At 41.8% G+C, this 24783-nt stretch overlaps 1 protein-coding gene across 1 annotated transcript; it reads right to left on the reverse strand.

Annotated features, from left to right (window-relative positions):
* Positions 1–208: 208 nt before the first annotated feature.
* Positions 209–24438, reverse strand: LOC140900259 (poly(U)-specific endoribonuclease-like). The gene is made up of 7 exons (XM_073317219.1): positions 24329–24438; positions 16677–16776; positions 11898–12009; positions 10569–10690; positions 10368–10480; positions 9650–9803; positions 209–4894 (listed from the first exon to the last, which is right to left on the reverse strand). The coding sequence occupies exons 1-7, from the start codon at positions 24337–24339 to the stop codon at positions 4631–4633; spliced, it is 876 nt and encodes a 291-aa protein (XP_073173320.1). The 5' UTR covers positions 24340–24438; the 3' UTR covers positions 209–4630.
* Positions 24439–24783: the final 345 nt, after the last annotated feature.

Below are 24783 nucleotides of genomic sequence, written 5' to 3' on the forward strand. Positions count from 1 at the left end.
ACTGGCCAATGTAAAAAAGAACCAGGACTTTAATTGAAGCTTTCACAGAAACATCTGATATTAGGTGTCAAACAAATGAAAAACTTGCTACCACAATTAGTATAAAACCTTTTTGATTTAATGAAAATTTAATTTGTTAAAATTCACCATACTGCAATAAAGAAAAAAAGGAAGCAGCTTTTTCATTTTATTACAGTGAAAACTCAGCAAATAAATTTTTTAGAATTTTTTTCCATAAAAAGCAATAATTCTTTCACAGACCTCCTTGGCTTAGTATGACTTACATTTTTTAAATGTGATTTTGTTTTTGCTGATAGAGCTTTGCTTTAAATAAACTTTCTATCGATCTAAAATTTTGACAGTCTACGTGTGATTACTTTGATCCCGTCAGAGAGAACAAAAAGCCAGCCAACAATTGTTTTATGCGATGGTGGTGTACAGGATGGAGTTATTGAGAAACATGGTTAGGAAATTCACTGCCAGAGGCAATGGTGAAATATGTTTGGAATGGGTCTGGACAGGAGAGAGTCTTTGTTCCTTATTTTTTTTAAATGCTGCACAAGCAGGTCAATTTTGTGCAGAATGTTTAGAGTGGAATGTTAAAGAGTGTTCAAAAGATAATCTCTTAAACAAACTACCTAATGATCGCCACAGGCAACATTTCCATCTTGGAATTGTGGAAGCATGATATTGCAGGTAGCTTTTCTTAAAAATCTCATATTTCTTGGGGAGAAAACACTATCTGGGCACAAGTCAGATGTGTACAAATCAAGAGCCCCTCGATGGCTGTGCTCTGTCAAGTATTCAACAAGCAGTGTCCATGTAGGGGTGTGTAGTGGCGTGTGTTGATCATTAAGCCTTGTGAGCTCAGAAGCACCATGTGGGAGCCCATCTGATGGGATCACATCTAAGAAAGTCTCTTTTGCATAAGGGTGTGTTGATCAAGTGGGTGATACCTGCCTGGTGTCCATAGTCACCAAGAATTAAATAAGACCCTTTGTCTGTTATTTAACTCAATTGTCAAGAACCCTCCTCCCTCACAGTCCTGGCCAACAAAGGCTTAGCAAAGCATATTTCTGCTCTCGGGTTTCCATTTTAATGATCAGTGCATTCCTGGTTGGAAGACAGGCTACAGGCAATGATAGCATAGCCCTGTGCGAGCGCCTGATGTGTGATTAACAGCATGCAATCTTTCATGAGTTTACCTGCCATCTGCACCTAGTACATTGTTCTGGCTCACACAGCTCCCAGCCTCAAGCCTGGATGGAGTAGCATAGCTGCTACCTGCTCACCATCCACCTCCAGCAGCCTAGAATTAATATCAATAAAGTTGAACACTGAAGGGGCTTTTTGAGCAGTTCTCTTCTAAGGTGCCATTGTGCCCAAAGGCAACAACGATTAATTAGGATAGCTGTTCCCAAGGGTACAGCTGCCTGTGGAGACAATATACAATTTCATCGCCACGCAGAGCCCACAGGACATTTTAGCCCTGGCACGAAGAAGGACCCCAGTTAATTGACTACTCATCAGAGTATGTAAGACAGGAGGGAAAAATAACATGGTATGACAAGCTGCACAGTCTGCTCTGTGTGCCCGTTCAGTTTGGTGCTGTTGATGGGAGAGCTTGGACCCTTATTTTTTTCCCCAAACAAAAAGGAGCCCAGCAAGACATCTGAGCCCCACTAAGAAGAAGCCAGGCCTGAGGAGCCCAGTGTAGCAATAAGAAATATTAAATAACAAACATATTTTAAACTACATTAGAATTTCATTTAGTTAAAATTATGAAGAGGCCTTTATTAACACATGGATGGCCCTTTTAAGAGGCCCCTTTAAGAGTGTGTGTGTGGGGGGGAAGGCAGCGCAACCTGGACTGATTACTTGATGCCCAATTGGTCTTAAGGGAAGGCACCTGGGCCTTATAAAGTGCACGGGGGGAGGCTGGGGTGATTCAGTATTATACATGCATCCCTCTGATTCAGTTAAAAGCTAATGACTGCACTGCACCTTTAAGCGGCGGGGGGTGGGGGGTAGGTGTTGTCCAGCTTGCCTGGGAAGAGAGAATAGTGCTTTATGGCCAGGAGGGTGAGCAAGGCTCAGAAGCTGCAAAAGGGGAAGTGGGTCAGCTTGGCAAAGCTGATTCATCCCCAGGGACCAGACGGGTGCGGGAGTTCAAAAGGGGAAAGCCCATCAAGCGAAGCCCCTTTTCCTGGGAGCAGGCAGAGCAGCAGCCAGCCTCCTGCTCCTTGAGGTGCCAAAACACCAGGTTTGGCCAGGCTCTGCTCTGGGCATCGCGCTAACTGTTCCTTTCTAGGGGGGGCTGGGAAGGAATTTTTCCCTCACCACCAGATCGGCCTAGGCGGCGTGGGTTTTTTTTCCATCTGCCCCACAGTGAGATTGGGGAGGGCTTTGTTATGGTGAGGAGGGAAGGGTGTTAGGCTATGGAGCTGACACTCATTATGTGGGGCGGATGCCCAGTGTGGGTAATCCATAGGGCAGGGATACAGTGACCAGATAAATGGCTTGGAAAAGGACTTAAAAAGCAGCTGTTGGTTAAAGGAACAGAAAGGGGGGGGGCAGGGGAGAGAGGTGTTTCGATGTTACTATGACTGGCCTAAGAGGTGAATCATTTTTAATACTATTTATTTAATTAGGAAATATTAATAGATTTACAAATCCTTGCTATGTAAATATCAGAAACACAACAATCATTACAACCGTGAGCATTGATTTAAAGAGACATTATACTAGAATATAGTCAGATCTTTCTATTCATACTTCTATTTTTAATTCCCTTCTGAAACTAACTTTCTCAAAGTAGAATAATCTGAGCGTGTTTTGTACTTTTAATGACAGTAGTTAGCCCTTTGATATTCAAAGATATTACTTTGAAAGGACGAGATTTTGAGAATAACTATTTAGCTTACTGAAAATGTGAAATTATGATAATTCTTGATTGCTGTTCGATGGCATGACCACTTATGTGGCCAATGTCTCATTTCCTATCACTCTGTGTTTGCAAGTGTGTACCTTGGTTTCTGTTTTGTAAACCTCCCTACCTATTTCTTGTAGTAATTCCCCCCTGTCTCATCAGTTCCCTCCCCTCTCCTTCATTCCTCTTACTTTAAATCCACACACGAAACACCAACACAGCATGTTAAGGAGTACCCAAATCCCTTTGCTAATACCAAATCCCTCTACTCTTCCCATGAACACTTGTACTGCTTCTCTTTCAATCCAAAGAAGGTACATTCTCGTCCTATGGGACCTTAACCCACACCATTAGGGATAGATTACCATCCACTTATTAGAGTTACATGGGGAGGATTTACACAGAACTCTTAAAGGTTCCTCCAAACTCCTCTCTATTTTCTCCAGGTTCCTCCGCCCCCTGTTAGGGATCTCCCTAACAATCCATTCCCTCTTATTGTCTTTGCTACTTTTTAAAATAGAGAACATGCTATCATAGAGTTATGATCTCCCCAGTTAAAGCAAACTATTTTCTTTATAACATTAACACAGTTACTGCTAACGATTCATTCCTGGTGACTTCCAAGAAATCTCTTTTAGTTAATCTTTAGTTTACTCCCAGATATCTGAATTCTCTTGTTCAGCTTCACTTCTGCCATTGCTAGCAGGGTCTCTAGAGTCTTTTGTCTTTGCCTCTCTTCCTTTCCCTGAGTTTCACTGTCTGCCGAGAGTTTTTCAGCATGTTATTTGTAGTTACTACCTCAGGCGAATCCTCTTGTACAGCTGAGATTTGGATTTCTATCCCAAGTGACACGAGTGTATTTTTTCCTTACCTAATGTCTCTTACTGTATGCTACTGATTTTTTGATTGTTTTTGGAGAATCCATCCCCTGCCACATTCTGCTCTGTTTTGGGGGGAGTTTAGTAGGTTTTGGGGGTTGACAGAGGCAGATTACTTTGCTGTCTCCTCAGAGCTCAGGCTTCAGGAAAGCAAGTTATTCTGGCTTCCTGCTAGTCTTCATGAATCATTGTTTTACGATGTGGCCTGGCCTGCAGAACAGTGATTGGATGTAGTGTGATAAGTGCTGCACTGACTTTCATTCCAGGAAGTCCTTCTGTGTCCATAAGGCTTGTGCTGGTTGGGAAGGGGAGGGATAATGTCATAATTGTCTGATTGCCATTGGCAGAAATCCTTTTCTCAGCCTATAACTGAAGACGGCAACACAAAATATAGCTATACAGTATTGTTTTACACTGTCATAACAGAGGGCTTAATTTCAACAGTAATGCCACAAGATACATTTATTATGGGATATTCTGGTCCGTATTTTATATGGTTTGATCAGTCTTTCTAGGTGTGCAGTAGTTAACAAACAAAACCCCTATTTCCATTTTAATCGGGCCTAGTTTAAAAAACTGATATCTGGTCAGGAAGTTAAAGTACAGCTTTATGATGGCACTTTAGTACAATTTCTTTCATCCTTGGCTACAGTGATAAAAGGGATTTCAAAGCCTGGACAGGCACTGAACATTTCTTTAAAAGGCACAGCTTAGGTTAAGCATCTTAATACAGAACAAAAGGATATTATTCCAAACAGACCATTTAAAATTATACAAAATTACAATTAAACTCAGAAAGAACTTCAGGTTAGCTTGAGCCTTTTCAATACAAATCTTCATTGTTGCTGCTAAGGAGGACAGGATATGCTGTTCCAATGTATTTACCATGGCGATACACAACTATCTGTAGTTCATACTCCTCTATCTGCACCATCTCACGAGTGACCTTTTCCTGAGGCTGCAGAAAAATGATTGTATAGAGGGCAAATTCAAACTCGGGACTGACACCAATAAAGGTGCTTCCCACAGGTTTTACTAGACCTTTCCAGCTGAACTGTAGACTCAGAACTTGATCATCCTCATCAGACTGTAACCAAAAATAAAAGACATGAAAATCCTTGAATACTGAATATGACCAGACAGACACATTTTCACATTCAGGGTTATTCTGCAAATACAAATGTGGGAGACTCTACTTCTGAGCAGCTATAGTGCTTGTATCAGTTGTGTATATGTAAAATGTGGGAGGTAAAACAGAGCCATTATAGGGGGTTACACAGCCCTGGATCTCACATTAACTCTTCTTTAGAATCTTAGACGCTCCTGTTGTTTATGGGTCAAGAACTCAGGCAGCAGGTTTGTCTTTCCTAAGAACTAGAATAGTATCCTAAGCCAATCCTGTACTACTGAAGTAAATGGCACTAAATATTTATGCCAATTTATATTTCCTTAAGTTTTCCTATAGCACTCATCACTGTAAGTATCCAAGTGGCTGAGGAGTGTGGTCTCCTATTTCATGAGGGCAGTAAGAAAAAGGATGGTGCTTGTGGCATGCTCAGAAATATCCTATATTTTGGTAGAATTCCATTTCAATTCAGTTGTAGCTGGGATTTTCAAAGGAGTCTAAGAAGTGAGTCACCCAACTCCCACTGAAATTCAGTGTGAGATGGATTCCTAAGCCCCTTAGAGGGGTGCCTAAAAGCCCTTACTGCATAGCCCTAACTAGCACAGTCAAGTGACATCTCTGTCAGTATCCTTTGCATCAGTGTCTAAAATTATGGCCTCCTTTATGGTTGAAAGGTGACATCTATAGGCACAAATGAAAACTGCACCATTGTGAAAACAAAATAGAACTATGTACAGCACTTCTATACAGTTCTGGGATGACCTAGAATCCTATTTTCGATGTCTCCGACTCAAGGAATATTTCCAACACACCTCTGAACAACATACTAACCCACAGAGACCTTTCTACCAAGACTACAAAAAGAAGGATTCTGGGTGGACTCCTCCTGAAGGTCGAAACAACAGACTGGACTTCTACATAGAGTGCTTCCACCAACGTGCACGGGCTGATATTGTGGAAAAGCAGCATCACGTGCCCCATAACCTCAGCCGTGCAGAACACAATGCCATCCACAGCCTCAGAAACAACTCTGACATCATAATCAAAAAGGCTGACAAAGGAGGTGCTGTCGTCATCATGAATAGGCTGGAATATGAACAAGAGGCTGCTTGGCAGCTCTTTCTACAAGCCATTACCCTCTGATCCCACTGAGGGTTACCAAAGGAAACTACACCATCTGCTCAAACTCCCTGAAAAAGCACAAGAACAAATTGGCACGGACACACCCCTAGAACCCCGACCCGGGGTATTCTATCTGCTACCCAAGATCCATAAACCTGGAGATCCTGGACGCCCCATCATCTCAGGCATTGGCACCCTGACAGCAGGATTGTCTGGCTATGTAGACTCCCTCCTCAGGCCCTACGCTGCCAGCACTCCCAGCTATCTTCGAGACACCACTGACTTCCTGAGGAAACTACAATCCATCGGTGATCTTCCTGAAAACACCATCCTAGCCACTATGGATGTAGAAACCCTCTACACCAACATTCCACATAAAGATGGACTACAAGCCATCAGGAACAGTATCCCCGATAATGTCACAGCAAACCTGATGGCTGAACTATGTGACTTTGTCCTCACCCATAACTATTTCACATTTGGGGACAATGTATACCTTCAAATCAGCGGGTACCCGCACGGCCCCACAGTATGCCAACATTTTTATGGCTGACTTAGAACAACGCTTCCTTAGCTCTCGTCCCCTAATGCCCCTACTCTACTTGCGCTACATTGATGACATCTTCATCATCTGGACCCACGGAAAAGAAGCCCTTAAGGAATTCCACCCTGATTTCAACAATTTCCATCCCACCATTAACCTCAGCCTGAACCAGTCCACACAAGAGATCCACTTCCTGGACACTACTGTGCTAATAAGCGATGGTCACATAAACACCACCCTATACTGGAAACCTACTGACCACTATGCTTACCTACATGCCTCCAACTTTCATCCAGACCACGCCACACGATCCATTATCTACAGCCAAGCTTTACGATACAACCGCATTTGCTCCAATCCCTCAGACAGAGACAAACACCTACAAGATCTCTATCAAGCATTCTTACAACTACAATACCCACCTGCTGAAGTGAAGAAACAGACTGAGAGAGCCAGAAGAGTACCCAGAAGTCACCTACTACAGGACAGGCCCAACAAAGAAAATAACAGAACGCCACTAGCCATCACCTTCAGCCCCCAACTAAAACCTCTCCAATGCATCATCAAGGCTCTACAACCTATCCTGAAGGACAACCCATCACGCTCACAGATCTAGGGAGACAGGCCAGTCCTTGCTTACAGACAGCCCCCCAACCTGAAGCAAATACTCACCAGCAACCACATACCACACAACAAAACCACTAACCCAGGAACCTATCCTTGCAACAAAGCCCACTGCCAACTGTGTCCACATATCTATTCAGGGGACACCATCATAGGGCCTAATCACATCAGCCACACTATCAGAGGCTCATTCACCTGCACATCTACCAATGTGATATATGCCATCATGTGCCAGCAATGCCCCTCTGCCATGTACATTGGCCAAACTGGACAGTCTCTACGTAAAAGAATAAATGGACACAAATCAGACGTCACGAATTATAACATTCAAAAACCCCAGTTGGAGAACACTTCAATCTTTTGGGTCACTCAATTACAGACCTAAAAGTAGCAATTCTTCAACAAAAAACCTTCAGAAACAGACTCCAACGAGAGACTGCTGAATTGGAATTAATTTGCAAACTGGATACAATTAAATTAGGTTTGAATAAAGACTGGGAGTGGATGTGTCATTACACAAAGTAAAACTATTCCCCACTCCCACCCCCCACTGTTCCTCACATGTTCTTGTCAACTGCTGGAAATGGCCCACCTTGATTATCACTACAAAAGATTTCTCCCCCCCGCCACCCCTGCTGGTAATAGCTCATCTGACCTGATCACTCTTGTTACAGCGTGTATGGTAACACCCATTGTTTCATGTTCTCTGTGTATATAAATCTCCCCACTGTATTTTCCACTGCATGCATCTGATGAAGTGAGCTGTAGCTCACGTAAGCTTATGCTCAAATAAATGTGTTAGTCTCTAAGGTGCCACAAGTCCTCCTTTTCTTTTTGCGGATACAGACTAACACGGCTGCTACCCTGAAACACTTCTATAGCAGTGGCTCTCAAACTTTCCAGACTACTCTACCCCTTTCAGGAGTCTGATTTGTCTTGCGTACCCCCAAGTTACACCTCACCTAAAAACTACTTAAAAAAGTAGTTACTGAAAACTTGCTGACTTTCTCATTTTTACCATATAATTATAAAATAAACCAATTGGAATATAAATGTTGTACTTATATTTCAGTGTATAGGATATACAGCAATATAAACAAGTCATTGTCTGTATGAAATTATAGCTTGTACTGACTTCGCTAGTGCTTTTTATGTCACCTGTTGTAAAACGAGGCAAATATCTAGATAAGTTGATGTACCCTCTGGAAGACCTCTGTGTACCCACAGGGGCATGCGTACCCGTGGTTGAGAACCACTGTTCTATAGCACCTCTCACTCACAGCTCTCAAAGTACATAGCCTGCATTTAAGGGGCACTGTTAACTTCAAGTTGATACCTGCTTGATTATTTTAACCTACTATTGTTACAAGTAACACCTACGATGATTATTTTTGAGAGAATTATTTTCTCTATATGTTCTGTATGTTCCCTTTGTGCATTAGCTAGAAGTTTGAAAAACAGTCATTTTCACTGTTCCCTCTGTTCAGTCAGGTCAGCATCCCCTGTCTGTACAGGCACTTCACACATCCATAGTGCAGAGAAATCATTTTTTTAAATCGGAAAACTATTGTTAAACCAAACAATTGGCAGGGGGTTCTCCAAGGCCAAAACTATTTTTAATTCACATTTTTTTGAAACTCAGCAGATTAAGTTGTCAGTGTCCCTTTAATTAAGCCTCACAACACCACTATAAGCTAGGTATTTTTGGTATTGTGTTACAGATGGGGAAACTACAGTACACAATGTTTAACTGCCTGATCCAAAGCCCACTGAAGTCAATAGGAGTCTTCCAATGACTTCAATGGGTATTGGATCAGACCCTAAGTCCCAAGATCTCAGACCAAGAAAGTAACAAAAAGCCCCAGTCCCATTCTTTAACCTTGATAAATCATGTGAATGACAGAATTATGCTGCTTTTCTGGACATACTTGTCTGAACCCATTATCCTAACAGAGTTCATCAGCTCCCAGAATTGGGCCCTTTGAAACTTAGTGCATAGGGACTTAGCAGAAAGGCAGCAAACATACGGGGTTCTGTCCAATGTCGTATGAAAGGCAGAGGAATTTCCAAGGGATTTTTGTGGTTGAATACACTCTGCACCTTTCAATATCAGGCCCAATGTCTTGGGTCCAGCATGGTAAAGTCAATGAAGACACTAACCACTAGAGGATTATTAATCCCCTCTGTCTACAAGAGGTATTGGGGAAAAGGTGGCCCGAGAGAATTTTAGGGTCTCAGTGGGGAATTAAAAATTAGATGGGCATTGAGCTTTAATAGCAGACAAAATCCACAGCAAAAATAAAAATAATCTGTCTCCCCCAACACCATCATGCCCTGGATTCATTACCAGAGACATCCTGAGTAGATTTACTCACCTTATCTATAAACTGTACACATACAAACAGACAACCCTAAGTCTCTCTTACCCTGCTCTTTTTCCTCCTGGCAACATAGCCTTTGTAGTCAATTTGTTTATGCTTTTCCTGAAGGTAAAATTGTACCCAGTTATGCAAACCCAGAATCTCTTTTCCATGTTTTGTTTCTCCGACAAACACGTGTTCAAATCCACAGGAATCAGGCCTACAATAAAATCAGCATAATAATAATTAGCTAAAAAATTTAATTTGCTGGATGCAAACGGCCAGAAAATGAACAAAATTGGCACTTGCTAAGAGTTATCCGTTAACATTCCTGTTCTGAATGTTTTGTTTTTCTTTTTTGTGGAACTTAAAATAAAGATCTGGTCATGAAATCTAAGTTGCTATTTGATGTTAAAGGAATAACTACCAGTAAAAAACAAACAAACAAAAAAAAAACCAATGGACCAGACTATTTGTCTTTTCCATTATAAATTGACATTTATCTGTAAATTGCTTTTTGTCCCTCAAATGCATCTGTTTTCATAAAAAGGACTATGTACCTAATAATCATTCAGTCATCGAAAAATAAAATAAATACTCTTTGACAAGCCAGGACAGTCTATTACAGAAACAGTGGGACATTAAAAATTACTTTCGCCCAATTAATACATTACATAACCTTCTCCATTTTTTGTGGTTATGTCTGTATGACATACATGTAAGACTTATTTCTTACATCCTATTAAATATGATTACTACTAGGATCCATATTGACCATACATACCCCTTTCGTGTTTCCCTGGTGTATAGCTGAAACCAGATGTCATAGAGCTGAGACTTGAAGTCGTTAAGACTGGGTTTTGACCAATTTTTTCTAACTAAATATTGATGAGTAAGCTGGAGGATCGAAAACAAGGAAATATAATTAGTTTAATTTACAGTTAACTGTGGCAAGTGATAAAGCATGAAGAGCTGCTGTACTCACTTTCATTACTTCTGTTTCTAAGATAGCATCAAGAAAACGATTGTTTTCAGCCATTTCTTGTGGGGTCACAACTTCTGCTACCCCAGTTGACGTTTCATAGTTGTCCAATAGGGAAACGAAAGCTGCAAAGAAAGATGCCATTCAGCAGGGCACCTGGTATAGATGTTCAACAGTGTGTAGACCAAAATCACCTTTGTAGTTTGGCCTCTAGATGGCAACAGAATCACAAAAAATGATCGGATGAAGTGAGCTGTAGCTCACGAAAGCTCATGCTCCAATAAATTGGTTAGTCTCTAAGGTGCCACAAGTCCTCCTGTTCTTTTAAAAAAAAGATCAGTTCTGGTATTCTATCTAGCAGATATATAAATAGCAGTGTTCTGGTGAAGCTCCACTAATCGCTCTGTCATTGCAGCTTTGCTCTGATCAGGGGTTTTAGGCCCAGTGGGCATTGCTACTCAACAATCTAAAGTTTGTCCATCCCCAGGTGAGCCAACCCTGGAGTGGGTGCTAATCCTGACAAAAAAAGATCTGTGTGAATAATAGGTCCTTGTTCCACAGTAGAAGTAGTAATGCCAGAAAACATCCTCCAGGCAGAAAAGGAGTCAGTGTGAACCTGAATGGCTGCAATATGAGAAATAATATTACGACCAATTAATTAGTTTTTAGAGGCACCAAGGAATAAGTGATAAATTGGAATAGCAGTTTCTGGAACTGCCATTTAATAGGCATAAAGCCAAATTCTGTTCTGAGTTACATGGCTGTGTATATACAGAGACATTGCCTCTATTGATTTTATTGGCATTGCCTCACAGGTGTAATAGATATCAGAATACTGCTCAGAGACATTTGTTTGAAATAAAGGTACTGTTTGTACTTAGCACTCTATTTTAATACCAGTGTAGCCAACCGTCTGAGCAATGAAAGTATTAAGTGTAAACAAGTTAAATTTTAAAAGTTGCTGGGTTCTGCTGATTGAGTTTATTCTTGCAAATACATATAATTCTAGCCAATCTTACCAAAAATGTGTACATTTGTTTACCTGCGTATTTCTGGATTTCTGGAGATCAGTGTACTTTCTGAAATAGAGGCCACAGGTAAACTCCAAGATCTGATTGCAAATCTATGGGAAATTACCTTTCAAATGACGTACTGCATGACGATCTTCAGCTCCAAATTGTCTGACCATTCAAGCTGTACATAATGCTACATTTTAAGTCTACATTTTAAAAAAATAATGCAGATTCATCATTCCATTTCCCATGTTACCAAAATGATAACGAGAAGAAAGGATGCACAGTTACTGAAGAACAAATCACAGGAAGATCTCACCTGCAAAAGTTTTTGTGCTCTTCAGACGCTCTTCATTTACGTAGCGAAACAGAGGTTCAGATGCACTGTCCCTTGCAATGCTGCTGCCCTGCTGTACAAAGCCTGCTTTTTCCTATGAGAAGCATCAGAACAAAACAATGAAGGATCCAAAATGTATTTAAAGGGGATAATCCCTCTCCGAGTAGTAATCAAAGCACAGCAAGAAGTTAACTGCTATTAAAACTGTTTATTATACTACAAAACAATAGAGATAGTTATATAATAAATCACAACATCAAGCAGAGAGAAAAAAATACTCTTTTTTGTCATTGTAAGTGTTTGAAAGGGTCCTGTTGCCTCTTTCTCAGGGTTAACAGTGATAGCTCATTGGGGGCATCGCAATAATGAATAACCAAGGACACCTCTGCTCCACTTGATTGCCTATTATTTATATAACACAATGTGGGTCTGATGTTACTCTCCTGGCACAAGCAAAACTCCCATTGACTTCAGGGGAATTGGTGCCTACATTAGAATTGTGGAATCAGGCCCAGAAGGGGAGATTGTCAAAGCTATAAAGGACAGCCAGGCACCCAACCCACATTGACTGTTGGGCACTTAACTGTCCTTTGTGTTTTTGAAAGTCAGCCCTGTTTCAACAAGAGATTTAAGTTTTCTGAGTAGAAATTCTTCTCTTGATTCAAATCCCGAGTGTAGCATCCAGGCCAAGCACTGGGTAGATGCACTGTGGAGCTGGTGTGTACATACCTAAACCCCTAGTGCAAAGGAAAGGAGGAAGAACATAGCAACTGATCCTCTAGCCCCACTTCCAGCTGCCCCTAGCCCACCCATATGGGGCACTCCCATGTGCTGCTGCGTTCCACACTGAATAGGGGTGCACATCCCCTGCAGAGGCCTCCCACATTGAGTTCCCTGCTCCATCACAAAGCAGAACGGCACCAGTTCCCCTGCAAAGGGAGGAGTCTAGACTTAGCACTTGGTGTTAATAAATTATAACACTAATAAATTTTAGTATTCATGGACAACAGAAATCAGATAAATCAATATCTTTAGAAGAAAACAGAAAACAATTTGCACAAAACTTTTGAGACTTAAGCTTTATTTAAAAAAATACTCCTCTAATATTTTTTATTTGACACTTGCCAACTTGCCTTTCTATATATTTCAGTTGCTGGAAGTCGTTGCTCTTACTCCAAGTGCATGTCAGCTAGCTGAAGAACAGAACTGTCATTCTGAATGGATGCTGTGAGAGTTATCTGTTTTCCTGCCTGCCGTGCATTATAAAATGCTCTGAAGAGGTCGTGGTTTCACCAGCCATTGTGTTAACTATTTCTTCTCGCTGTATACGGTAGAATTCTGCTAGACAGGAGAACCTCACTACTTTGTGCTTTGCCAGTCCATGCCCTCATAACTTATACACACACACACCCATCTCTTCCCACTTTATGATCAAAATATAAGCTCAGACTCACTCTAGAGAGGTCTGCTACTACTAAGATTTCATTACTTTTACAGAATATACTACGGAATATTTTCTAGCTTACTAAAAATTATTGTGGCATAAGCTTTCGTGGGCGAATACCCACTTCATCGGGTGCATGCACGAAAGCTTATGCTCCAATACATCTGTTAGTCTATAAGGTGCCACAGGACTCTTTGCCGTTTTTGCAGATCCAGACTAACACGGCTACCCCGCTGATACTTACGAATTATTGTGTTAGTTTACTTCTCACTTGAATATTAATTCAATAGCTAGTTGTCTTTTGAGCACTAGCACAGTGGATTTCTTTAGTAAAACTAATAAATATTATTATAATAATAATAATTACAAACAATAATAAGCACTCTGGCCTCAATCCAGCAAAGCATTTAATCACATTCATAAATTTTAGCTTGCGAATAAAGCCCTGCACGGATACAAAATTTGTATCTGCAGCCGATCGGAGATCTGCAGACATGTTCTGTGGATATCCGCAGATTTGCAGGGCTCTAGATATAAAGTTTGGATCTGCATCCATCTGCGATCTGACTGCAAACATGGTCCACGGATACAGATATCCGCAGATATAAAGCAGATATCGGTAGCTTTGCAGGGCTCTATGAATAGTCCTACTGAAATCAACTGGCTTGACTGATTTGCTGTACTAGTTCATTGATTTCACCTCCTGGTGCTGGAGTGTTTGCCAATTGAGGTCTAGTTTTTACCCTTTTCTTTTTTGGTTAGATACCTGAGAAGGCAGTGGTTGTTCAATTCCAAGATCATTTGGATACCAATGACATCAAGGTTAGGTCCCATGCTTGGTTTGTGTCCTTTTTTGGATGTGAGGGTATGCTTATTAAGGTCATGAAAGATCTCCTGCTTGTTTTAGATTGGCTAAGTTCAACATTTTAGTTAGGTGGGACACTTCAGCAGCTTTTCATGCAACTCATTACGGGTGGTTGCTTTGGGACCTGATCCTACAGTATTAAAATCAATGGAATTTTGTCACTGACTTCAGTGGGAGCAGGATTGGGGCCCCAGTGACTAAGGGGTGTTGCTGGGGTGAGAGAAACTGACCTCTAAACAGGAAATTGTATGCTATCACCGAGGAATATGGAATACAGAATTCCTCAAGGACCTGTGGCATCCATGATGTTCAACATTTTTACTTGGCTTCTTATCACTTGCTCTAACCATGAGACCAAATTCCCTTTAGATCTGCTTCTTTAGCAGATAGCTATTTAATAGTCACATGATTCTGGAACATTTTGCAGGGACCAACCCAGATCATAGATATATATGGAAATACAATGAAACTCAGATGAATATCTGATAAAGAGACAGATTTGTTACAGAATAAACCTTCTGGCCAGACTTTCAAAAGCAGGAGCTTAAAATCCCTATATAGAGACCTACCTGATTTTCAACAGTGCTCCAAACAGCTCCCACTGAAGCTTCTGAAAATGAGACAAGTGCCCAAGTATGGATTTAGGGGGTCTAATTTTGAAGCCAATGGAAGCTGTTGGGTACTCAACATTTTTGAATTCGGATGTTAATTACATGGCATAAATCCAGAACTACTCTACTTATTTCAGGGTGGTACTGAAAGCAGAATTTGGCCTTAGATGTGCTAAATGAAGACATCTACCAAGCTAAAAACATTGCATTCATAAGCAACGTGTTACTGCTAGATTTCATCAGCCCCCATTGCTACATTATGCAGTTAGCTAATTTCAGGCATCACAAAATACGTTCCTTTCCTCATTCTCATAACATTTGATTTACCTGGTATTGAAAAAATTCAAAAGCATTAACAACTGAACTGGCACTTCCCCACATGGTCTCTGTTAGAGAAGGCAGGCATTACATAAGAGGAAGAAATCTGACAAATCTTGTTAACTCCGTAGGAAGAAAAGAAAAAAAATCAAAGTGAGCTACATTGTGCCCTGACTGTGCAACCCCCTCAAAGTGAGTGGGGTTTCATGAGGGCAGAATTGAGCCCAGTGTATATAATTTATAACAGCAACAGTATTCAGAATAATTCCCACAAATGTGGCATCAACAAAAAATTCTGTTTAGTGGAATATGTTTTATGCTGCTGAGTTCTGAGCCGATTTACACATGTGAACTGCGAAACTTTCCTAAAGGATCCTGTTAGAAAAGCAGAACATTTTGATGCGATAATGTTAGATGACTAGTACATTTACATGGATTTTGAACAAGAAACAGTGTTACCAGAGCAAGCAGATGCTTCTCTAAATACTTTGTGCCAGCTAAATATCAGTAAATTACCCCTGGCTGAATATCTGCCAGAAAAAAAGTGTTTAACTATTGACTCTGAAACCTCATGAACAGATTGGGTCTCAGAGCTCAGGCTCCAGCCTGAGCCCGAACGTCTACACTGTAATTTTTAGCCCCACAACTCGAGTCCTGTGAGCCTGATTCAATTTCCCCAGGCTCTGAGACTTGGTGCTGCAGGTTTTTTATTGCAGTGTAGATGTACCCTGAGTCACTCACACGCATTATCAGCTTAGTGCGCAGCAGGGAAGCAATGGATGTGGTATATTTGGACTTTAGTAAGACTTCTGACACAGTCCAACATGACATTCTCATGCACAAATTAGGTAAATATGGTCTAAATGAAATTACTATAAGGTGGGTGCTTGAAAGGCCATACTCAAAGAGTCATCAATGATTCGATGTAAAACAGGGAAAACACATCAAGTAGGAACCCAGAGGGGTCTGTCTTAGGTATGGTGCTATTCAATATTTTTATCAATGACTTGGATGATGGAATGGAAAGCTTGCTTATCAAATTTGTGAATGACACCAAGCTGGGACGATTTGCAAGTACTTTGGAGGACAGGATTAGAATTGAAAATGATTTTGACAAACTGGAGAAATGGTCTGAAATCAAAAGCATGAGATTCAAAAAAGATATGCACTAAGTACTACACTTAGGATGGAAAAATCTAATGCACAAATACAAAATGGGGAATAACTATATGGGTAGCAGTACTGAAGAGAAAGATTTGGAGTTTATAGTGGATCACAAATTGAATGAGTCAAAAGTGAGATGCAGTTGCGACAAAGGCAAAAGTCAATCTGGCATGTATTAATGGGAGTGTTGTATGTAAGACACGGGAGGCAATTGGTCCATTTCTACTTGGCGCTGGGTGAGGCCGCCGCTGGAATATTGTGTGCAGTTCTGGGAGCTACACCCTCTGTGCTGCTACTCCCGCTACTTCATATAGATTCATCCTGTCCTCACTCCTCATGATATTTAGTAGCTAAATTACCTGTAAGTCAATTGTATAATCTTTCCCGGGCACAAAGCGATTAACATCTGCATCCCATAGCTCACTGAAAAGTTTAGAAAGTTCATGATTTAACTCCAGCCTGCAAAGAAAGTTAGAAAAATATCAATGCTTAAAAAAAAAAGACACAGATCAACACAACTTTGTCAATGGCCGCATCCACATTTCTGGTGCCACTTTAGCAGCGTTCTGGGTGCTCTCAGGATATCAAGGGAGCTTTCTCACCTCATGACACTCTTAGTCAGTGCTGCTCTCACCTGAGGGACAATATTAATTAGTAGTATGGTCTGCTGATAATACCTAAAGTACTTTATAAAGAAATGGGAAATGGTTTATTTTGTAAGTTTTAAAGAAAAATGTTTTCTTTTTAAAGCAACTGATGTTATTATTTTTGAACAGTAGATTTCAGTTTTATTTTATAATTAGTGAACTCTACTAAAAAAAAATTTAAAATAAAGATGACAACTATTCATCTAGAAGGATTCTATAGGTTCATCACAAAAAGGCAGCCATCTCTAATGTGGAATGCAGCAGATGTCTACCAGCCAACAACAACATTACACAACAGAATAGAAAAAGAAGTGAAGAATTCCATTTTTTTTGTGGTTGGTTTTCTAGGGAAGATCGCTTATTCCATCACATTCCCTATTCCTGCCAATTCTCCACCTTCCAATCCTTCAAATGCCCCTGTCAGAGCAGCTTTCCTTTGCTCAAAGAGGTTGGAGGGGACTTCCTTCAGAGTACATCAGTGCTGCTCCTAGAGCAGTCAGGAAGATTGTTGTGGGGCAATTCATGGTGGTTCCTCCCTTCCAAAAAAACAGTGGAGCTGAAAACACCAGCATAAAACTAAACTAATCCAGGGATAAATCGAGTCTTGTATCTGTGGTCTTCTCCCAGCATGTAGTGGCATTAAGCACTCACTGCAAGGCTACAATGTTGGCCCCTCCACACTTTAAAAGACATTTGCCTCACTTAGAAATAGAAATACATAGACACCAGCAAGAAGCATTCATCATGAAGGTTTGTGAAGGTGACATTTTGTTTCTCTTTAATATTCGTGATGAACCTGCTAGCTGATAACTGGGTTCCTACTTTACCTCCACCCTGGCTGAGGTGGAGAGTGCAGGGCAGGGCACTCCAGTTCACCATCCAGCCAGTAGAGAGCTCCATAAGCCTGAGAATGCAAGAAAAGGAAGTAGCTTGCTGAGGTCAGAGTGGACCAGACTCCGGAATCATAGGTCTGGAAGGGACATCAAGAGGTCATCTAATCCAGTCCCCTGCACTCATGGCAGGACTATGTATTATCTAGATCATCCCTGACAGGTGTTTGTCTAACCTGCTCTTAAAAATCTCCAGTGATGGAGATTCCACAACCTCCCAATTTATTCCAGTTCTTAACCACCCTGACAGTTAGGAATTTTTTTTCCTAATGTCCAACCTAAACTGCCCTTGCTACAATTTAAGCCCATTGCTTCTTGTCCTATCCTCAGAGGTTAAGGAGAACAATTTTTCTCCCTCCTCATTGTAACAACCTTTTATATACTTGAAAACTGTTATCAAGGGGACAGAAGCTGCATGAGGCCAGGAACAGCAGCTCAGAGACAGCAGCCTGAGGGAAGGCCAGATAGAAGTCAACCTGAGAGTTGGGATGAGTTGGGATGAGTACACTGGGAGTGGGCCGGACATGCTCTGTTGTTGGCAGGGGAGAGTAGTAGCCACAGCTGGAGGATAGAGGGCACTAGCCTATTCATCCCGTTCCTTTGTGGTCCATGGGAAGAACAGGATTGACTACATTGCCCACAATGTGTTCACTACACTGGCAGCTCTGCATTAAAACAATGACAATAATAAAATCTCATGCACCAGGGCTTCAGCCAGTTGCCTGCAGGGATCAGGATAGAAAGCCCCACCCCTCCACCATGGAGCATAACTGGCTGTATAGTAAAGCAATCCTTTTACTCAAAATGTGTGAGTATTTATGAGAACCCAACAAGGACTGGACCTTGCAGAGCCTAATGCTTGGAGCGCGTGGTACACAGGACATGCTACAAGGGGTCAAAGGGGACTGATGTACCACAGGACTCACTACAGTACCCTGAAGTGGGGCTGGTTACAGTATTTTTCCCTTTGTTTTACATTTACAATGAAGTTTTGACCATATTTCTTCAAGCGGCGCTAAGCTTAAGGAACTAGCCTTAGTTTTGGGGTAGTTCAGAGTTCACTGGGGCTCTTCCTTAGGTGTTACCCCTGCCCTCGCTCCAGTCCATACACAAGACCCTATGACCCAAGTGTGGTGGTGCTTTTAACCTGGACTAGCTGACTCATCTCAGGCTGCAGGCTAAAGCCCCAGTGAGGCTTTCACTTGGCCTGGGTACCTGATCATTTTGAACTGAGGACACAAGCAAAACCACCCAAGCGCTGATGGTCCTCCAATTCCCCCCATGTGTGCAGAAGGACAAGTTCTCCCACAATTCACTAGGCAAGAATCAGGCAAGTTCAGGTTACTGGAGCACAAAGAACCGTTGAATGTATGTGCCCCCCAGAACTCCTAGAGCCTCACATGGGTGAGCGTAGTACCAGTGAGGACACAGTAATTCGGCTGTGGCTGTGCAGTGTGGCTGCTCACACCCAGGCTAGGCCCATCCGGGTGCCCAGACCCAAATGCTAATCACCGAAGTTAACTTTACAGTGAAGATACACATTTAGTCACCAAGTGATTGTGACTCATTTCTTTCAACTGTGAAGAAAGCTAACAGGGTCTGGACAATCTGAAAATACAGCCAGTAGGACCTATCTAGTTTCTGTTTCTTAGTCTGCTGTGACTGTTCAAATAGGCTCATTTATAATCCCTCTGACTTTACAAAGTAAACTTTATTTGGTTTAACTATTTGAATTGGCAAGACCAGCACATTAGTTCAGAAAGATACAATGAGGACTTATGCAAATTTATATTGGCACAAGAACCAAGTGTAGATAAACAAGACGTTGATCACTGATCACAGAAATGCCAGTCTGAATGATGTCAAATCAAAAGTCTAAACTGACAGCTATGGGCCAAATTCTGCCTTTGGGTGCACTCGTGCAGGGTCCCATTGACTTCAATGGGAGACTCTTGCATGTATCTGAGGGCAGAGTTTTGCCCTTTAGAATTTAAGCATAAGCAAAAGATGGATGAAAGTGAAAGAGAACAGCATATGTCTTTTTGTGCACATGCATCTATTTATTTTTAGATATTTGTAATTCTATTTGGAGGTCTTAAATTAGCTTTAGAACAGACTGCTTGAAAAAACTGAATTGCCAAATAATATTACTCCACAATACATGGTGTAGAAATCAGACGCTGATTACAAAACCCACAGACAATATGCCATGTAAGTGCAGGAGAGAAAACAAGACCACCTGAGGCAACGACAGGCTCTTGTATTCACCATGTGCTACAAATCTACATAACATTAAAAATCAACTCCATGTCTTGTGGTAACGGGAACTTGCCACACACTGCTTCCCTGACAGTAACAATATAAGTGCACAAATATTAAACTGCCTTTAACACAATGGCTTTGGTTATAAAGGGGATGTGGAAATGAGGGTCTCCTTGCAATAACTGCCCTGTGGATTTGCCCCCCTAGCCTGTATTCCTTCTAGCATTACACACAATCCAGGCCTCTTCAGCAGCCACAGTTCATTTAGCCCTGAAGGCTTTGGACAGAATACACATCAAATCCCATTAAACCATTCTCTTGCATTAGTCGAAGAAGGTTGTCATTGATTGATATGAGGTACTCCCTGCTCCCACTGGTCTGAAGAAGTAAAGGCTCAATCAAACTTGCATTGAAATCAAGGGGAATAAGGACCAAATCCATCACTAGCATTAAGCACCTGGAACAAAGGTTAAATCCATTATTGGTGCTGACTTAGGCTTTTACATCAGGGTGAACTTGGCCCTAAAACCAGAAACTGAACTCAGGTCTCCTTTATTTTTCCTCACATCGTGTTAAAAATATCTCCCAGCACAAGGCCCCAATAATAAATTTCAGTGGTATAACAATAGTCGCTTTGCACACTTACTGTGTTCCTGGGCAGATTCCTTTGTATCAGACCGTACCTGCAGGTCAAATTAACTCTTTTCTTACCAAAATGCCAATTCAGTTGCATGTTAGGGAGCATACTGGAAGCAACAGGTTGCCATACTCCCATCATGCTACAATCATTTAATGTCACAGAACTGGCCATCTCCTATGTTCCTTCCTAGCTGCTTTTGAAGCTCCTCCCACTTCTGACCTTGCCTTCTCTCTCCCTACTACCTTTCATCTCACGTTCCAATCCAGTGCTGCTGTTTTTGCTGTTCCGCAGATCATCCCAACTTACTAATGATTTTCCCCAAGCCCACAGATCTTAAAAAACAACAAAAAAACACAAAACCCAACAAACAAGGGATGAAGACGTTAAAATGAGTAGTAAATACAGCAGTGCAATGGATAACTTCATATACTGAACTCTTTGTTTTCCTTTATTCCTTTACTCTTACCATTATCCACTCATTCTGTACATTCATGCTGTCTATCTCCCTGCTTCTACTGCTACCATCTAGAGTTGCCAGGTGTCCAGTTTTTGACTGGAACATCTGGTCAAAAAGGGACCCTGGTGGCTCCGGTCAGAACTGCTGACCAGGCCATTAAAAGTCCAGTTGACGCGGGACTGGCTCTGCGCGGGACTGGCTCTGCGCGGCTCTCAGAAGCGGCAACATGTCCCTCAGCTCCTAAGTAGAGGGACGGCCAGGGGGCTTTGTGCACTGCCCCCAGCTCTGCAGCTCTCATTGGCCAGGAACTACGGCCAACAGGAACTGCGGGGGCGGTTCCTGCGGGCGGAGGTAGCACGGACGCCGCAGAGCCGCCTGGCTGCCCTGTGCCTAGGAGCCAAGGGACATGTCACTGCTTCCAGGAGCTGCCTGAGGTCAACGCTGCCCAGAGCTGGCACTCTGTAGATCCTCCTACACTCCAGCTCCCTGCCCCAGCCCTGAGCCCCCTCCCACACTCCAAACCCCTTGACCCATCCCGGAGCTCCCTCCTACACCCCAAACCCCTCAACCCCAGCCCTTCCGCAAAGCCGGCATCCCCAGCCAGAGCCCTCATCCGCCTCCCATACCCCCAGCCCGGAACCCCTTCTTGCACCACAAGCCCCTCATCCCCGGCCCCATCCCAGAGCCCATACCCCCAGCCAGAGCCCTCACCCAATCCCCTGTCCCAGCCCGGTGAAAATGAGCAAGTGAGGGTGGGGGAGAGTGAGCAACAGAGGGAGGGGGGATGGAGTGAGTGGGGGGCAGGACCTTAGAGAAGGGGCAGGGCATCAGGTAAGGGGCGGGGCAAGGGTGTTCAGTTTTGTGCAATTAGAAAGTTGGCAACTCTACTACCATCAGCTACACTACCTCTGTGCTAGGGTTCACAGAATATTCACACTTGAGCCAATTGCTATGGTGACAGGGAATCTGCTGTGTGCTGGATTGTAAATAAGGATTTAGTAAGGTAAGAGTTTGACAGCATTTATGTAAAAATTCTCTTTCATATAGGGGAGATCTGTTCCCAATGGAACAACCCCTGCTACACATTATAAATTGGCAGTGTTTATTGGATAGGAAGTGCCATTTGCACTTTCCTCTTCTAGGGTAATTTTTTTTTTAATTTTCCAAATTACCCCCCACCCCATCCCCACAACACACGTCATGCTTCTTTAGTCAAAAGAGGATGACCAAGAGTGAGCGAACACATAGAGAGTGGTTACGCTCAGATATTAATTTAATAAGCATGCTACTGCCAGCAATTCAAAAAATGTGTGCCTAGAAATGCAGTCACTTCACAGGACACAATGACTTTCTCTTTTCTCTCCTTTCTCCCCTATCCATGACCAAAATATCAAAATGGCATCCATAAACTTAGGGACTTTCCATCTTCTTTTTGTTGTTCCTTTTCTTTTCAAACAGGGAAGAGCACATGCACAAATTGTACCTGAAGTTTAGAATGAAGGTGAAAAAAACCAAAGGGAAAACCAAACCCTGCCAAGACTGAGCTCTTACTTAACAAGTTACATTGTCATTCGGTACAAAGTATTTCTAAATGTCACAAAAATACCTTCACCATCTGGTGTGATAACCTCAAGCAGAGGCTTTGAAGTCCCAGGACATAATACATCTTAAGATGCAGTCAATGTTTGGATAAAAGTTTTCTTGAAAGAAATTATAATACTTCCCCCTCTAATTTTCAATATGATAGCATCTGTGGCTTGCAATCAGAGAATAGTCTCGTATGTTCTTGATCCCTTCCCTATTATTCCTCCTTCCATACTCTTGATGAAATCACCCCAATTACTAGCATAGTGTTTCCATATAAAAAAAGATTAAAACAATTTTTGCAGGACAAGACAGGCCGTGTTTTGCATAGGATTAAAAGTGAATTTTGCAGGAGTGTTGCTGGTTCCAGCCATCTCAGATCTTTCAGTTTCTTTGCAATAAAAGCTGTACTGAGAGTGTAAGAAGCAAGAGGGCTGCTGGGATGTAGCTTCTTGACTGAAACTTTACTATATTCTAACAGTTGTACACTTAAAATAAAACTCTAATCTTAGCATTGCTGCTAATTCAAAACAAGACATTTGCATGATATGCCTTTTGGTTTTTATGCAATTCAGTTGTACAAACCCCCTTCCCCTCCCCCTGATTTCACCTTGTCCAAATAGTTTCTGAGCAGGAAATAAGTACTGCTGTAAACAGCAGACACAACCAGCTTGAAAGCTAGTTCTAAAGAATTCAACAAACTCAATGCAACCAAACCTGTACTGTAAATGTGCAGTGCAACACCCAAACAGAAGGCTGTTTAATTCTTCTGCAGTGTAATTTTATCCTCAGGAGACTTTCAGCAGCAGGGTGATTTTTAAAAGTCCTCCTAATCTTCGTATCATTTGTGATTTTAAAAGAAGCAAAACACTTGCCCAGGTTGCTAAGCAAACCCTTTGCATAAAGATTTAACATGCATGTAAAGTTTCCCTTAAAATTGTATGAAATTGTTAGTAACAGAAATAAACTATTGACTTGATTCTCCTCTCATTTATTCCAGTGTAGGTGCAACTCCATGGGCTCCAGTGGAGTTAAACCTGATTTACAACCTTATGATACATTTGAGAGAAGAATCCGATCCACTGAACAGAACTGTATCTGTAGAGTGCTGATCACACTTCAAGTTTCAAGATAATAACAACTGTATCAATGCAATAAACAGTCTAGTAAGACGCTATAATTCAGGAAAAACACAAGAGGGCTTGATGAAAGTCTAGAAGGAGGGCCTTGAATCATTATAACTTTAGCTTTGCAAGGTATCCTACAACATCAGCTGTCTTAAAACATCTAATCTTAGTATCACATTATTTTACATAAAGCAGCATATGATTCAGTTGCCCTTTTAGCCCCCAGCAGCTTTTAAACTTGAAGCAAGTTACTACAATAGAACAGAAACAATAAGCAGAATGTTATTGCAATGCTGCACTCCAATTAAAGCCCCTTTAAATATAGGTGCCCCAGAGAAGCACAACTCTCTGTCTATTTGGCATTTAAAAAAGAGGAATAGTGAGCCAATGTGATTCTCCCTTACCTACGAGCCATGCTGAGAGGATATATTTCTCTTGGCAAATATACTAGAGAGTAAGATCCAGCTGAAGCTCAAAACTCTGCAGCTCAGTGAACAGACTGAAGAGGTGTTTCTTTCCCACAACCTAGTTACCCAGAACTGTCAGTCAATGTGATAGACAGAGCAAGAAGGCAATGGAGATGCAGACACGTAGCTACAGGAGGGGAGTGTGCATAGAGGGAGGGGCAAAACCTGACAATAATAACCTTGTGTCTAGCTGCAACCTGCTAGTAACTGGAGTAACTTGTCTGCTATTATGTGTGCTGAGGAGATAGGGAGACGCTAAGCAAGATTTAGATCTGCCTTTTCATCATTCTTAGCCTCTAGAGCTTTCGTCATGGTGGACGTGCAGATTTACAAAGCACACAGAAAACAGAGCTCTGTAGGGAATTCCAGAATTGAATTCTTTGCCCACTACT

Source organism: Lepidochelys kempii, chromosome 1 (genome assembly GCF_965140265.1).
Source record: "Lepidochelys kempii isolate rLepKem1 chromosome 1, rLepKem1.hap2, whole genome shotgun sequence".
Lineage (NCBI taxonomy): Eukaryota > Metazoa > Chordata > Testudines > Cheloniidae > Lepidochelys > Lepidochelys kempii.

Coding starts and splice junctions, on each gene's coding strand:
- LOC140900259 (XM_073317219.1), bottom strand. Junction 10,481..10,568: donor TAGAAACAGAAGTAATGAAA/GTGAGTACAGCA, acceptor TCGATCCTCCAG/CTTACTCATCAATATTTAGT. Junction 9,804..10,367: donor ACCAGGGAAACACGAAAGGG/GTATGTATGGTC, acceptor ATTTTATTGTAG/GCCTGATTCCTGTGGATTTG.